This window comes from Lagenorhynchus albirostris, chromosome 4 (assembly GCF_949774975.1).
Source record: "Lagenorhynchus albirostris chromosome 4, mLagAlb1.1, whole genome shotgun sequence".
In the NCBI taxonomy this organism is placed as follows: Eukaryota; Metazoa; Chordata; class Mammalia; order Artiodactyla; family Delphinidae; genus Lagenorhynchus; species Lagenorhynchus albirostris.
Genome location: NC_083098.1, coordinates 22,973,447 through 22,989,526, shown reverse-complemented (window position 1 = coordinate 22,989,526; position 16,080 = coordinate 22,973,447). Strand labels below are relative to the sequence as shown.

Genomic DNA, 16,080 nt, shown 5'->3' with positions numbered 1-16,080 from the left:
TGCGTAGAATAGGTACCTGACAAAGGACTTGTGTCAGAATGTATATTCTTACAACTGAATGATAAAACAATTAAAAATGAGCAAAAGAATTGAAAAGACAGTTTATCAAAAAGACAGATGGCAAATAAGCACATGAAAAGATACTCATCATTATTTGTTATTAGGGAAATGCAAATTTAAACTAAAATGAGGTACCACTAACCGCCCACTGGAAGAGCTAAAATCGAAAGGACTGAGCATAGGAAAAGTTAGGAAGGATATAGAATAACTGGAACTTTCATCTATCACTAATGGGTACACAATTGTTGGCAGTTTGAAAAACAGTTCATCAGTGTCTCATAAAGTTAAAAGATTTATATATGAGCTATCCATCTCACTCCTAGCTATGTACCCAAGAGAAGGTCTGTTCTGTAGGTACTGAGAAGGTTGTTAAGGGCGGAAGGCCTGGAGGCTTGCTTTCTGAAGATCATCCTCAGAGCCATAACTAGGCTGAGTAAGGACAGAGAGATTTGAATTATTGAGCATCACAATATCAGTAATGCTTTGGGGGAGCTTGATAAAATACAAATTCTGATTCAGTAGTTCTGAGATGGGACCCAGAAGTCAACATTTTAGTGTTGGTGACCTTGGATAACATCCTGAAAAAAGAAGAGCTAAAGAAAAGTAAATCAACCAGTAAGAAGACTATGGAAATATCAACATGGAATGCAGAAAGGATATTAACTAGGATTAGCTGTGGGGATATAACATAAGGGTCAATCTTTGAAATTATTGAGAATATCTAACTACTAGAAATTGATCACTAACCCAGAAAATAAATATTACTGAAAATGATCCAGACGTTTGGACTCAGAGTTGCTGAGTAGTAATGATACCACTCAGATGGAAAACAGGGAAGAAAACATTTATTTGAAAAACTTGAGATCGGGCTGGGACTTTTCAAAAAGCTTGTAGATGGAAACCGTTGACCATTGCTGATTCAGGAGGTAAGCAGAAATGGATTTTGAAGACCTTGGCATAATAAAAAATGATACTTGAAGTTATGGAAGAAGGGGTTACATCACCAATGGAAAAATGCTTTTAAGAATGTGGTTTAAGGCTCCTTGGGGTCCACTTACCACATTTTGAGTGAGCAGGGGATTATGAGTCAACAGCAGAAACTGAAAAGGTCAGTCAAGAAAGAGAAGCATAAATAGAAGAGTACAGTTTTCAGTGAACTCCCATAAGGGTTTCACAGATAGGCGTTGTAATTTTGTACATACTGGGGAAAAGTTGTTATGTGATTTAGCCAAGGTCAAGTGGATAATTTATATAAGCTGCCCAGATGTCAGGTAACTCTCCTGGCTGAAAGTTCAATGTTCTTTGCTTTAGGGAATGTTAAACACATATCAAGGTACTAATGTCAAGTATAACACTATGAAATAATTAAAGCATATCAAACTTTAAAATAAGCAGGATTCTTTTTTTTCCATATACATGACTACTAAAATGATAATTACTTGTTTATGGTATTTTGTATTGCAGATGAGATTAGGCATGGCCTTGAATTTTTTCAGTGACTCTAAGGAAATTCTAAATAGAATGGGACTTTGCTTAATTTGTTGAGTTCTCTAGTTTAAAAGAGTGTTTTTAAATGAACATATTCTAACTATTCCCCTGGCATTAGTATTCAGGAAACTAGGAAATGTATCCCCAGGAGAAGTAATTTTTAGTAGTTTTGTACTTGCAGATAATTCTGTGTGTTACTTTGAAGGATACTTGTATGAGCGTATGAATTGGACAAATGGCAGAAAGGCAAGAAAACATTTTCTTTTTCTTTTTTAAATATAGAACTAATGAAATAGATCTGCCTTGGGTTCAGAGTTTATGCTTTTTTACTATAATCTTACACTGATAATTTAAATTAATTGCTTTGCCCACGCTTACAATAATATTTAGTCAGCCTTTCTTCTTTCATTATTATAGTCGGAGCTAAGTAAGAAAAGGAAAAAGGCTTTCGGAACTCTGAGTCAATAGGCAGCTCAGAGAGACATGGTCACCTCCTTCCCTGATGTGTAACTTCCCTGGTATTATCTCAGTTGTAAGAACAGCAACATACACATGTGTTGGGGTTGTGTGACTACCTTAATCTCTTCAAGTTGATTTATTTTGATGGTAAAACACCTGGGTCTATATTGGTCTACCTTTACCAAGTAATACCAGTCAAGAAAATTAAGATTTTTTCCAGGTCATGATGGAAATTGCAATGGAAGATTTTGCTATTTTCTAACAGAATACGATTCTATGCACAGGATCTGGGTGATCCAGAGAGTTTCCAAGGAGTCAGATACGTGTTTCAGTCTACACACAAAGTAGAAGATCAGCTTTCATTGTGTTTAATATTTTGTGCATTATATTCAGCTACCCTCCCCCAAAATTCTAGGTTGTAAAACTGCAAGAATCTACTATATTATCTCCCATGTCTTTGGTGCTAAATCAACCCAAATGAGATTTGAGTAAATTAAGAGGAAACTCTGTGTGTGCGTGCTATGGGAAGAAATAGTGGTGATTACAAGAACCATAGGAAATTTCATTGGGTTTGAATAGTATTCAGCTACATAGTAATTAGTGAGTGTTATGGAGACTGGAGCTGTAGTAGCAGGAAGTCAAAGAAGTCAATCTGTTTTGCTCCAAAAATAAATCCAAAGAATTTATCAAGAAGAAACTATCAAGAAAGAAATAGTTAGGTCAAGCTGAGTGGAAGTAAATTCACATTTTTAATATTTAAATTCACATTGACAGACACATCCGTGCTGTCTGGAAAATTATGTAAACAGCATGTTTCCCCATTTGCTATAACTGTACTGACTTGTACTGTCTAGCCAACTTTTTCATCCGTTCTTTTAATGAAAAGAGCTCTGCCTTATTTTTATTTTCTTAGTTATTATAGAATTATTTTCCAACCTCTTATTCTAATATAGCCTCTTTTTACCATATTTCTTGTCTACTTACCTTCAAAGTGCCTTCAATATGACTAACAGATTAAAAGAGTGTTTAAAACATCCATTAAAATTTCACAGGGCAGAGAGTTAACATCAGCAATTGTGGACACAATTAACTATGAGAGCTGGTAGATGTTCAGAACAGATGGGGAGCCAGAGTTAGAGAAGCAGGGGAAGAAGGACAGAAGGACCGAGGCTGAGGGTCATGGTGGATGGTGTGGAGTAAGGGGAAATACTGCTGAATTTGTTAGAAAACTTTGACTCTGTTCCCTTTGTGCTGCCAATCAGCAGTCTGCCCTAGAACAGATCATCACACTTTTTTCGTAGTTTTTTTATCTGGTTAGTGAAGAGGTCCACTCAACTCCCTTCTAGCTCTAGAATTTCACGATCCACTGCAAAGATATAACTATTCAGATATGACAGGGTCTTATTAATTAGTTGCTTATTTTGAACTTGGTTTAACTGGTTTTCTGTAACTGTCCACACTCACAACAGGGAGATTCAGAGACAATTTAGTAACAATTATTGAGCATGGCACTGCTGACTACATATTGAGAGAGCACCAATAAATGATTACCTTGAGTTACAGCACTGGTGAAGACAGCATTATATCCAGGAGTGTCTCAGTAAGTGATCTGTGATTCAAAATAATGCTATGGGTTAAAGGGCCCCTTCCCAACAGATTACAAAGCATAAATATGTTAACAATGTGGGTCAGTGCTTGAGTTACTTCTCTAAACAGATTGGTAGGCCACGTGTATGTTAAGTGTACTATAATACAGAAAATCAATTACTGCACCCTGCAGTGTATAACAGGGTGAAGCCATTAAACATTTCATCAGGAAATTGCAGAGTACAGCTGTAAAGTTCTTTATTGTTGGAAAGCCATCATTACGATGGTACTTACTAGGTATTTACCACCAGCTTGTAAAACCTACATGGCAAGTTGCATAGTAAGCTCGATAACACTGAACACTACCGAAACCATTTGGTGGAGGAGACAGTTTAGAGGGTAGTAATGGGGAATAAAAGCCAAATGTTTTCATGGGGAAGACTGCCTATGTCAGCTCTACTGCTGAAATCTGTCCATGATGCTAAAAAGAAAAAAAGGTCTCCTGCCTCTATTTTTTTTTTTTGAAGAGATATATCATTCTTTAGCCTTTAACTCTGTTTAAAATACAAAATAAACATAGTCTGATCACATTTTCTTTAAAGGTGTATTTGGAATTACTTGAAAGGCACAGCAGGGAGATGGTGTTCAAATGATAATCCCCAGGGAAATACATCTCCAAAGACAGGATCTGGAACTAAAAGAGAGTGGGATGAGGAGACAGATGGTGTTTACAATGCATATAGAACCTCAGCATTAACTTCAGAATAGGACTCAAGGCCTTGGCGGAAACCCAAACCAAACTATTTTCCATTGATACGTAAGCATCATTTTCTCTCTCTGTTGCCTGCACTTTTTCCACCATCCACACCACTTAAGTGACAGCAAATCCGCCACTGACCTTTTCAAGGCTCTATGCTGAACCCCTGTCAATTTCTTTCCAGACAGAGCTTTTCGTACATGCCTTCAAGGATCAGCTGGTCAGAAGTGCCCTTTTAGCACTTTACACTGCCAGGCCAGGAGGTGTCCTTAAGAAGCCGCCCTCTCCTAAGAACAGCACAGAGGAGAGCAGTTCCCAGGACCCACCCCCGCCGATGAGAAGGCAGGACTCCATACCGCATCATTCGGACTACGATGAGGAAGAGTGGGTAAGTTTTTAATTTTTTTTTACATAGCCTGCCTCTCCGTGTCTAGTCCTGAAAGCAAGAATGTTAAAAAAAAAAAAAAGAAAAATCTCTGCTTTTTATGAAAACAAGTCGGAAAGCAGTCATAATACAGATTGTGGATAAATAGGTTACATTTTTCCTCAGGGGCAAATGATAAAATGAAAATTTTATTCCTGATCACATTTACTTGACGTGAAAACCTATTTGCTCTCAAATAGCTTCTATATATAACATATACATTATATATATTTTATATATATATAATGCAGTCAAAGAATAAATATCTCCAAGAAATGTCATCAAAGCAAGGATGCCACAATTGCAAGACTCTATAATATCAATACTTTTCCTTATTTATTGCCAAGGTAATATAAACCATTAAAATTATTTTTTAGAAAATAAGTCAATAATCATGCATAATCTACTCCTTAGATGCAACAAGTATCTTCATTGGTGCAACCCAGCGTGTAAGTTCTGGACACACTTGAAAAAGTGTTAACATTTATATGGCAGTGGACACAAAGATCTCTTAAATCCTTCTTGTTCATGGGTTCTATTATTTTTTTAAAAAAAGATGTAGTGCTGGGCTTCCCTGGTGGCACAGTGGTTGAGAGTCCGCCTGCCGATGCAGGGGACACAGGTTCGTGCCCCGGTCCGGGAAGATCCCACATGCCGCGGAACAGCTGGGCCCGTGAGCCATGGCCGCTGAGCCTGCGCGTCCGGAGCCTGTGCTCCGCAACGGGAGAGACCGCAACAGTGAGAGGCCCGCGTACCGCAAAAAAAAAAAAAAAAAAAAAAAAAAAAAACCGATGTAGGGCTTCCCTGGTGGCGCAGTGGTTGAGAGTCTGCCTGCCGATGCAGGGGACACGGGTTCGTGTCCCGGTCTGGGAAGATCCCACATGCCGCGGAGTGGCTGGGACCGTGAGCCATGGCCGCTGAGCCTGCGCGTCCGGAGCCTGTGCTCCGCAACGGGAGAGGCCACAACAGTGAGAGGCCCGCGTAACGCAAAAAAAAAAAAAAAAAAAGATGTTGCTCCAGGTGGCTCTAAAATTGGCAGGAGAATGGCCACATAAAAGCATCTGAAAAAATAACTAGCAAAGACACATAAACCAAAGAAGCCAACATGGTGATAGGAACTGTAGGTGGGCAGAATAAGACAGGAGAAAATCAAGGTTTCTCTCTCTGGGTGAGAGGGAACAGTGTGTTTTTCCTGAATCAATGCATATTCATTATCCAAGAACCTTTTGAAGTATATGCACATCACACACACACACACACACACACACACACACACACACACACACACAGAAGGAAACACTTTACTGAATCATATGTTAAACCAAGAAAATGCTGTAGTATGCTAGCTGTATTAGATGTTAAATAGTTGATTACTTTTCCTGCCGCCCTAAATTTAAAAGTGTTTGGGTAGTAAATTATTTGAAAGGCGCAGACCTCTCAAAAAAATTGCTGTCTGAAGCGCTGTGAAGTGATACCTGCTCTTTCTTTTGATAAAATTTCTATCACAGGAAAGACAGAGCTGGGCTCCATGAGGTAAATGCTGAATAAGTATTTGTTGTTGCTGATTAAGATTGCATTTCTCCCACTGCATCATTTTCAAAAGAGCAAATCTAATATTTCTTCCTTGTACTGTCACCTTCTTCTTCAATTTATTCATAGCTCCAAGGTGTGCATACCTCTTAGCGTCTCTGAAGTTCAATTTTTTTCAACTGTAAAGTGAAAATAACAGCACCTATTCTGTTTAGCTCTTAGTGTGGTCCTAAGATAAATGATTTACCTGTGTGACAATGCCCCATGACCTGGAAAAGCCCAGGCCAATGCATTGTATTACTTTAATATTATTGCTGTATGTTTTCTTTTTTAAGATATGTAAATTATATAATCTTATTATGAGGATCAATACTACTCCTTGAGATAAATGGGGAAATGGGGTAGATCATAAATTCGGAATGTGAATTTGAAAGAGTTTGGGTAGATATAGAACTTGTATTTCATTTAAATAAACATACAGTAAACTTTTTGACAAATGATTGCCATTTTTTATTAAGTCGAGGGAGAGTTTTGGAACTGGGTATCTTTTGTTTTCATAATTTTCACCTTATTGTGTTATGCAAACACACTCCCACACCTCACCCTCCTCCTGTGGCTCCAATCGCCCCTCTCCTTCCCTCCCTCCTTTTAGATAACTTGTGAGAACTTCTATATCCACAGGTGCTCCAAAAGGGAAGATAAGTCAGATCATTAGGTCCTAGAGCTCAGAGTCTAGCGGTAGATAAAAATATGTTAATAAATAGTTAAAATGTTGTGATAGGGATGGAGAGAGACAGGTGGGAAAAGGTTGACTCTGCTAATGTGACTTCAGATCAACATTTTAAATACAGAAATTTTTATGATGGGAAAGTGGGAGAGAGTAGGAAACATGGTGAGTTGAGGTCTATGGTGAAGCATTTGGTGCAGTGGGTGTTACTGAGCCCTTGTTCTGCCTGGGTTACTGTGCCACGTGCTAGGGAAACATAGGTGACCCGCCCACGGCTGCGAGGGCTCCATGACCTATTCAGGGCTCTGGAGACACCAATGGCAATGACAGTGCAATTTAGGATTATACACAGGATGAAGTGGGAGTCTGGTGGTCAGGATGGGATCTCCAGAAGTAATTCCTGAGATATAAATGTGAATAGAAGTTAACAACGTGAGAAGGAAGATGAGGTGACCCTTTAGACAGGAACACTTTAGCTGACATAGGTCGTGTGTGTGTGTGTGTGTGTGTGTGTGTGTGTGTGTGTGTGTGTGTTAGTTGCTTACTTGTTTTGTTTTAGAGGTCGTGAAATTGACTGTGTTTATTACTCCAAAGGCTACTTAAGAGGCTAAGAGACTGAAAGGCTGTTACTGATAGAACAAGGTCCTTGCAAAGAAGAGAAGATGATCAATTCAAGAAGGCAGGTGGAGGATGAGTCCTGGGCAGAAGTGTGCTCCTCAGCTGAGACCGCAGGGAAGGTGTAAAAATGGATTTTACTTTTGTGAGGGTGCATGGGCCTGGATGGCTTCTTTGTTCTTTGCTTGAAATATTTTTCTCCATGTTTATTGAGCTATAACTGACATATAACACTGCATTAGTGTAAGGTGTACAACAAAATGATTTTATACATATATATAATCACCACAATATATTTAAACATCCATCACCTCATAGGATTACAATTTTCTTTTCTTAGGATGAAAACTTTGAGACCCATTCTCTTAGCGACTTTCAAATATACAGTACAGTGTTGTTGACTATAGTCACCATGTTTTACATTACATCCCTAGGACTTACTTATCTCATAACTGGAAGTTTGTACCTTTTGACCCCCTTCACCCATTTTGTCTCCCCCTCCTCAGCTCTGGCAACAACGGATCTATTCTCTGTTTCTATGAGTTTTTTTTTTTTTCTTTCTTTTTTTTTTGCGTTACGCGGGCCTCTCACTGTTGCGGCCTCTCCCGTTGTGGAGCACAGGCTCCAGACGCGCAGGCTCAGAGGCCATGGCTCACGGGCCCAGCCGCTCTTCCGGACCGGGGCATGAACCCGCGTCCCCTGCATCGGCAGGCGGACTCTCAACCACTGCGCCACCAGGGAAGCCCTGAGTTTGTATTTTTTCTATTCTGTGTGTAAGTGAGATCATGGTTATCTGTCTTTCTTTGTCTGACTTATTTCACTTAGCATAATGCCCTCAAGACCCATCCATATTGGTGCAAACAGCAGAATTTCCTTCTTTTTTATGGCTGAATAATATATATATACACACACACACACACACATATATATGTATATATATATATATATATATATATATACACATCACATTTTCTTTATTCATGCATTTGTCGAAGCACACTTAGGTTGTTTCCATATCTTAACTATTATAAATAATGCTGCAATGAACATGGTGGTGCAGGTATCTCTTTGAGACAGTGATTTTGTTTCTTTCCAATATATACCCAGGAGTGGAATTGCTGGATTCTAAGGTGGTTCTATTTTTAATTCTTGGAGGAACCCTCACCCTGTTTTCCATAATGGCTGCACCAATTTATATTCCCGCCAACAGTGCACACGGGTTCCCTTTTCTCCACCTCCTGGCCAGCACTTGTTATCTACTATGTGTTTGATGACAGCTGTTCTAACAGGTGTGGGGTGTCTCTCATTGTGGTTTTGATGTGCATTTCCCTGATGATTAATGATGTCGAGCACCTTTTCGTGTGTTCTTTGGAAAAATGTTCGGTTCCTCCGCCTATCTTTAATTATGTGTTCTGTTTTGTTTTTGGCTATTGAATTATATGAGTTCTTTTTATATTTTAGATATTAACCTGCATGACTTCTTTTATCATAAAAGCAGAACCATGTTCAGAAGAGGGCAGAGAGGACAGGCTGAGGAGAGCGGTGAAAGTTTCGAATAGGCACCAAAGGAAGTGGGTAGAGTGCTTATTATCAACATTTGAAAGAAATAGGAAATTCCAGTGCTTGTGAGGGCCGGCCAATATTCTAGTAGGAGTCTGCATGGATGCTGGCTCACCTTCAGTCATTCACTTGGGAATACCTTGGTAGGAAAAAGTCTGCCTGATTTTTTTTTCCAGTTGATGCAGGAGTGCCTTCTCAGTTTCCCAGGGTTTTTTGGTTAGGGTAGGGTAATAATGATCTGCATCTTCCTCTTTACCTCCTTTCATACAATTTCTGAGTTTCTTCCAGAACCCACTATTTCTAGAAAGCATATAAATGCTCTGATAAATTTATCACAGTTACAAGGAAAATCTTTCCCACTCAGAAAAGTTACTTCTAACTCTCTTCTCCTAATATAATTTTACTCTATTTGCAAACAATAACCAAGTTTGATTGTTATATAACAATTGTTATTGACGTTCCTTAGCAACCACTTTCTATTACAAATATCCCTTTGTTAAGAGATGGAAATCCCTTATTTAAAAAAATTCACCAAAGTCATAACCATTTAACATTATTTTCAAATCTTTATCTAACTTTGAAAAGTTGAGTAACTCCAAAGAAAATGTAGCTAATTAGAAATGCCTTTAGAGACTGTGCTATTAAATGAATTGGAAACATAATTTTGTGTACCACTTTTCTTAGTTAATTAAGTGTTAGAAAAGTTTCAGCACTGATTACAAGTCTAGTCAACTTCCTGAAATAATTCAATGTTTTAAACAATTAATTTAATTGGGTTTCTGTGACAAACAAAAATATTCTCTGATCACGTAGGTTGATTTAGGTTTGCACATAAGATTAAAGTAGTTCCATTTTACAAAATCTGTTTTACTTAATTTCTGGCAGGGACTGTAGGTTTAACAACTACCTAACTTGAACAACTGCATTTAGCTTCTAATAATAAATATTTGGAAAGTGAGTTCATGTTAGTAAATTACTCTTGAGTTCTACTGAGCTGATGCCTATAAAACACCTTTCTTTTGGAGGTCAGGAGAATCTCTGTTAACTCTCTATCAGTGTGAGAAGGTTCTTTCTCTGTTCAGCTTGTTTGTTGGCAAAGTTGATGACATATGAATCTGGATAATAATTATCTAGTCAATAAGGAAGAGATTGAAACTAAAATGATCACTGACCAAAAAAAAGTCTGTTATTTGCTGAATTTTACTTATTAAATAATTGAGAGCTTTAAAGGTTGATTTTCGTGAAAAGTTAGTAAACAATTAAACCGCAGAGGAATATTGGGATTTTATGACAATCTGTGCAAAGAAATAGACTAATATCGTATTCTTCATCTTTTAGCTGGTAAAGATGACATATTGCTTTTCTGTCGCTACATCTCTACAACAGATGCTCCCAACAGCTGGGATTCCAAGATTAGTTTGTCCAAAATGTGAAGGCATGTCAACCAACCAAAGTATTAAGTTGACCCAGTTTTTGTGGCTTCCAGTAATTATGCTGTTCTCTAGAACACTGTGATTTAACTTCAACATTACTACACTGACGGGTTTGGGACTAAATCTGCCTACCCTCATTCAGTAATTGTTAAAGAAAAAAGACACACTTCTGATCTTTTATATTCTGATCCATTCCAGCAAAGTGCAGGACTAAGAAAACTGTTGTTATTATTTAGCCATATCCCAAACCCATTTTTCAGTTGAACTACATTTGTATATCAGGCAACGATTCCGCATCCAGATTAGCCACTTAATTTCCCTTCTTCATGTTGTAAATGTAAATCAGATTTAAAATTAGTTTCCATTCTTAAGCTAGGAGAACATTTGCTATGTATTATTATGGCAAAATGTGTTTATGTCACATAAGCACAATAGATGGTTCGCATTAATCCATATACGTTTTCAGTCATTTCATAGTTTATAGAAACAATAGCACAAATTCAGTAATACTTATGTCAGACATCCTCTGAATAAAGTCTCTGTACAACCTGAAAAAAATTGTGTTTCTCTGTAACTCAGTATTCCCGAAGATTGAATTTTGGAATAAGACTTACATCTTTCTGGTATGTTCTTTACCAACTTCTCACAGTTCATTTTCTACTACACCTTTCTCTAATGATGTGTAGAACAAATATGAATGTTTCAGTTTGACAGGAGTATTGATAGAGCTATTTATATTGTCAACATTGGTAGCAGTGAGCATACGTGGCTGCAAAATATTACTAACTGTTAAGGACAAAACTTATCTAGCCGGTTTCCTCCTCCACAAACAATCTGCAGTGATCTGTATTCTCAACTTCTCTTGCCGGATTCTGTCTCCATCTTAGACCTTACCTCTAGGGAAGATAGTTAAGGTCATGCATAATGCAGAGGTACCTATGCAAATTCATATTCCAAAGCAATTCTGTTCAGTTCTCTGGCTGCCTAGAATTATGCTATGTGAAACCATTGACCTGATCTTAGTAAGAAGGAAATAAATCATTCTCATTGTTTCAAAGTAATGAATTCTTATAGACAACTGGATACTAATCTGTGATTTATCTTTTCTAAAGCAATACCTATGACTTAGTTATGTGAATCAGTAAAATGTCCACTAAAATAGGGCCATTTATTTCCAAATTTTCTATTATTGATACACAGATACAGATGTATGTATACATACATGTGTATGTATTCAACTCCAAAACATTTTGTATAATAAAGCATTATTCTTGCACCCCATGGTCACACAGCCTCGTGAATGCTGAATTATAATCAGTTGTTTATATATCTGTTTCTTCCATGTGCTCATCAACTTTATAAACTCCTAAAGGGCAAAGACAGTGTTGTGCTCACTTTTGTGTTTATGTGCAGAGCACTTGCACATAAAAGGTACCCAATACTCATCTGTAGAATAAATTAATGACTTTGAAATTTCCCCTCAAGTTATTATTCTTGTCTACCTTCTTATTTGGCTGGAAACGGAACAATTAAATTTAATATAACTCTGCACCATGTCAGGTACCTTTTCCTCCATTAGAATTCATGAATTTTTTGGAGGATTTTCTTTCTCTCTTCCAATCAAAAGTACCCAGTTAAATCCCTCTCTCCTTAGTGGATATTTCCCAGGTCATAATCAACCGTGAGGTGACTGTTCCAAGTCATCTTCACAATTATCCTCAAACACAGAAAGTGGTGAAAATTCAGGATGGACACAAAACATCATCAGACATGACCAAAGTTAAGAACATGATGAGTTAAGGCCTCCAGCAGCTTCCAGAAACCCAGTGGTGGTGATTTTCATTTTATTTGATTATTCATGTGCCAATTACAAAGGGCCTGGTTACACAGAAATAATTTCAGATGTTTACCTGCAAATATGAATTGGAAGCAACTATCTTCCCCTTGTCCCAGCTCTTTCTTTTTCCTTCCTACGTCATGCCTAATAGGGTTGCCTGGTTTTGTTCATCTTGCTATGAGGAGGGGCCATTGAAAGCATCTATTCTCCCCATCAGAAAGGACAGGGAGAATTAGGCCAGTTGTTCTCTGTATGGCAATGACAAGTGTTCTGGCATCTGTTTTCCTGATGGATGGGAAACACTCCTGACCTTCTCCAGTCCATTTCCCCCAGGAGAAATGAGCTCCGAATACTTTTCTGGTATTAAAGTCCACAAAAGGTGATTAGGCAAAGTTCACTACTGTCAAAATGTACAAATGTCCTATTCCAATAAAGACGTTAAAAAAATTTTTTTTAATAAATAAAGAGAAGAAACCCCAAAGGAGACCTTTATGGGCATGCGTATTCATGAAATCCTACCAATTTCTAGATTTTCCCACATGCAATTAATACATTCACCTTCAGCCCCCTGTTTTATGGTACCTAATACAGTGTTTTATACATACCAGTTCAATGTATTTTTCAGAATTAGTCAGAATAAGTGAACGGATGGATTTGCTGAATCAGCAATTCATCTTCCAACTCAAATTAGTGTTTTTAACAGAGATATTTTCTTCTTATTCATGAAATGGTGATTTTCCTGTGGTTTTATAAGGGATCGTATCATCTCCCTTGGATACTTTGCTGATTGTTACAATGCCTGGTTCAGTGTCAGATAGTTTGATATGCCTGTATATAATGATTATGCAAACTTGCATACACACACTTTAGAAATGTATGATTACATTTAAATCAAGTGCCTTTAAACTTTAATACATTCTGATGTGAATAGTGAGATATTATTCCTAAGTAGACATTTTTGAATACACCAAAGTTAATGAATAGTTAAAAGAAATGCCGAGGTCCATACAGGCAGACTATTGTCTTGCTATATCAGGGTACATTCAGTGAAAAAAAAAAATCAGTCCTGGAAATTGGTTGCATGCAGCACGCTCACTGATGTCATATAATTCAGCCAGTTGTACGACTATTTGATGGTGTGTGGCTGACACGCAATTACCAATTTAAAATTAACATCTTTAGTCAATCAGTGATTTATTTTTATTTATTATTAAACAAAAGCTTTATTTCGTATTTTCACTGAATTGAAAACTTTAGCTTGATGTGACACATATTAGGGTGAACTCAACCATTCAGAATATGAGCTTAATTCTAACTTCAATTTGAAGATACATGTGCTAATACTTCTTATAGTTGTATCTTAATTTATTTCTACTGCTAAGTAGCAGGCTATTAAGTCAATCAACCAATGTTAATTAAGCATCAATAATGTGAAGCAGTGCTATAGGTACTTGGGGGAAAACAAATTAAACATCAAAAATGGATCCTGACCTCAACAGCCATATCATCTAATTCAAGTGAATTTCCAGCACTCATAAAACAAGCAGAGATACTATTGAAAGGTATTCCCAGAGCAGAGGTGGGTATGTGATACACATTAACAGTGTCAAAAGTATTAAGAGGGAAGTTATGTGAAGGTTGAAGAAGATGAAAAAACCATTTCTTCCTTCCTTTATTTTTCTTCCTTCCTTCCTTCCTTCATTCCTTTATTCATTCTTTTATTAACTATCACCTGGTAAGTACTATGACCTGAGGATAAAAGGATGAATAAATAATAGGCATCTCCCTCAAAGAGCCCACTGTCTATTAGAAAGAAAATAAGAGTTAAGCAAAGAGAGAGTAGCATGAATAGTTCTTGGAAATGGTGAGAATTTGGATTGATGGAAGGTAAGGGAGAAGGCACTTGAAGCCTAAAAAGCAGTATATGTCATTAGAAATATTAGTTCCTCCAAGGTTTCCTTCATATCTTTGATGTTCAGCACTCAGCAGGCAGGTAGCAGATGCCCAGAAAATATATGTTGAGCTAATCAGCAGTATGTTTCTAGGACAGCAAGGAGACTGACCTGGATGAAGCTTTCATTTTGAAGACTAAAGAGAAATATGTAGAATTATCTAGGTCGACCCAACTACAGAGGTGCCTCTAGGCTGAGAGAAGAGTGAATACTTGCTGCAGTACTAAGCCTCCTTTTGATCAGAGGAGTGATGGCATGAGCGTGACGATCAGTGAAGATGAAGTGTAGACCTGATCATGTGAGAGCTAATCGTATGGGTCTGGGCAAGATCCAAACCAGGGACTGTGGAGAGGTCACTGCTGGAGAAACAGTGGCTGACCATCTGTGTCCACGCGTGTCACTAGGAACTGAATTTCAGAGTGAGGCCAGCAGTGTGTTCATTGGGAAACCAAGGTCAGGGATTTTTACATGAGTAGGTGGATGAAATTAAGCAGCAGGATCAATAAGAAGCAAAGGTTGGGGAATCTCACCTAATTCTGATGGATGCCACATATCTGGCTATATTTAGTGGACGTGATGTATGTGTATGTTTACATGTGTGTGTGCAGGTATGTGTGTATTATGCAGCTTGGGCCACACGGGTGCCAGTTTGGACCATAAAGTATTGTATGTACAACTCCTGTCACCTAGAAGTCTGGGTAAGGTTAGGATTCAGAGAGCAGAGCTATCAAGCTATGGAAGGAGCAGAGGTTTGCAGTGTGGAGGAACCAGGCCAGTATAGTGCAAATTGCTCTCAATCAACTCAAAGATAGACTGAAGCTTCTTTTTAAAGATGAGATCGGCCTTGTTAATTTCCTAACTGGTTCTAATCAGTGTTCGGAAATTGGTAATGACACGTGACGAATTGTGCATGGAGATAAAGATACAACAGGGCCCTCATATCAGCTCTGGTTTAGCCTTTTTACATTCTTGCTGATCAAAAGTTGTCCCTAGAAAAGTTGATCAGCTAAGCATTGCTGAACTTTTTTTTTTTTCTTTTTTAAAGTTAACTGCTGATCCAAAGCAGTCAGGATGTCTCGATGCCACCAAGCTCATAAACGTGTGACATGCTGAGTAAGCACCATATTCCCTGCCCTCGTGGCTCACTCTGCCAGGTGCAATGGCCCCCTGGCTACTCCTGGCTACGTCCATCAAATGTGTGCATCTACCGCCACTGGGTTTGACCTGCATGTTAGCTTAGGTCCTAACCCAGAAATAAATAAGAACCAAGATCAGCACCTGACTCAGAATGGAATAAATATTGCTGCTTATTCCCCACTGACTTTTGCCTTCATGGCTGAGCCAAAGTTGACAGCCACTTCACCTTCGAGAAGTTGGGTTGTATTAAGGTCAAGGACAACGTTAAGCTCCATTTAATAAAGGTTAGACTTTAACCCACCAATTTTCCATTACTTCCTTCAATAGCAGGCTAATGACTGCTATTTGTGGGGGCGGGGGACCAGCAATCTTCTTTTCTGATAGGTTGTTGTTGTGTTGTTTTATTTGGTTGTTATTTTGGTTTTGTTTCTAAACCTTTCCTGTGGCTGAGGGGCTAAACGGAATCTGGAGACTGATCCTTCTTCCCTGGCCTGAAAAGGGGAGGGGTTAGATG

The 16,080-nt window shown here is 38.2% G+C and overlaps 1 protein-coding gene across 5 annotated transcripts in view; it reads left to right on the top strand.

Annotated features, from left to right (window-relative positions):
• Window positions 1–16,080, top strand: part of INPP4B (inositol polyphosphate-4-phosphatase type II B) — a 728,360-nt gene that overhangs the window by 594,592 nt on the left and 117,688 nt on the right. For all 5 annotated transcript variants that reach the window (XM_060147684.1, XM_060147683.1, XM_060147686.1 and 2 more), the window contains one exon: window positions 4,536–4,739. In XM_060147684.1, coding sequence (XP_060003667.1) covers window positions 4,536–4,739 — 204 coding nt within the window. The remainder of the gene's footprint in view (window positions 1–4,535; window positions 4,740–16,080) is intronic.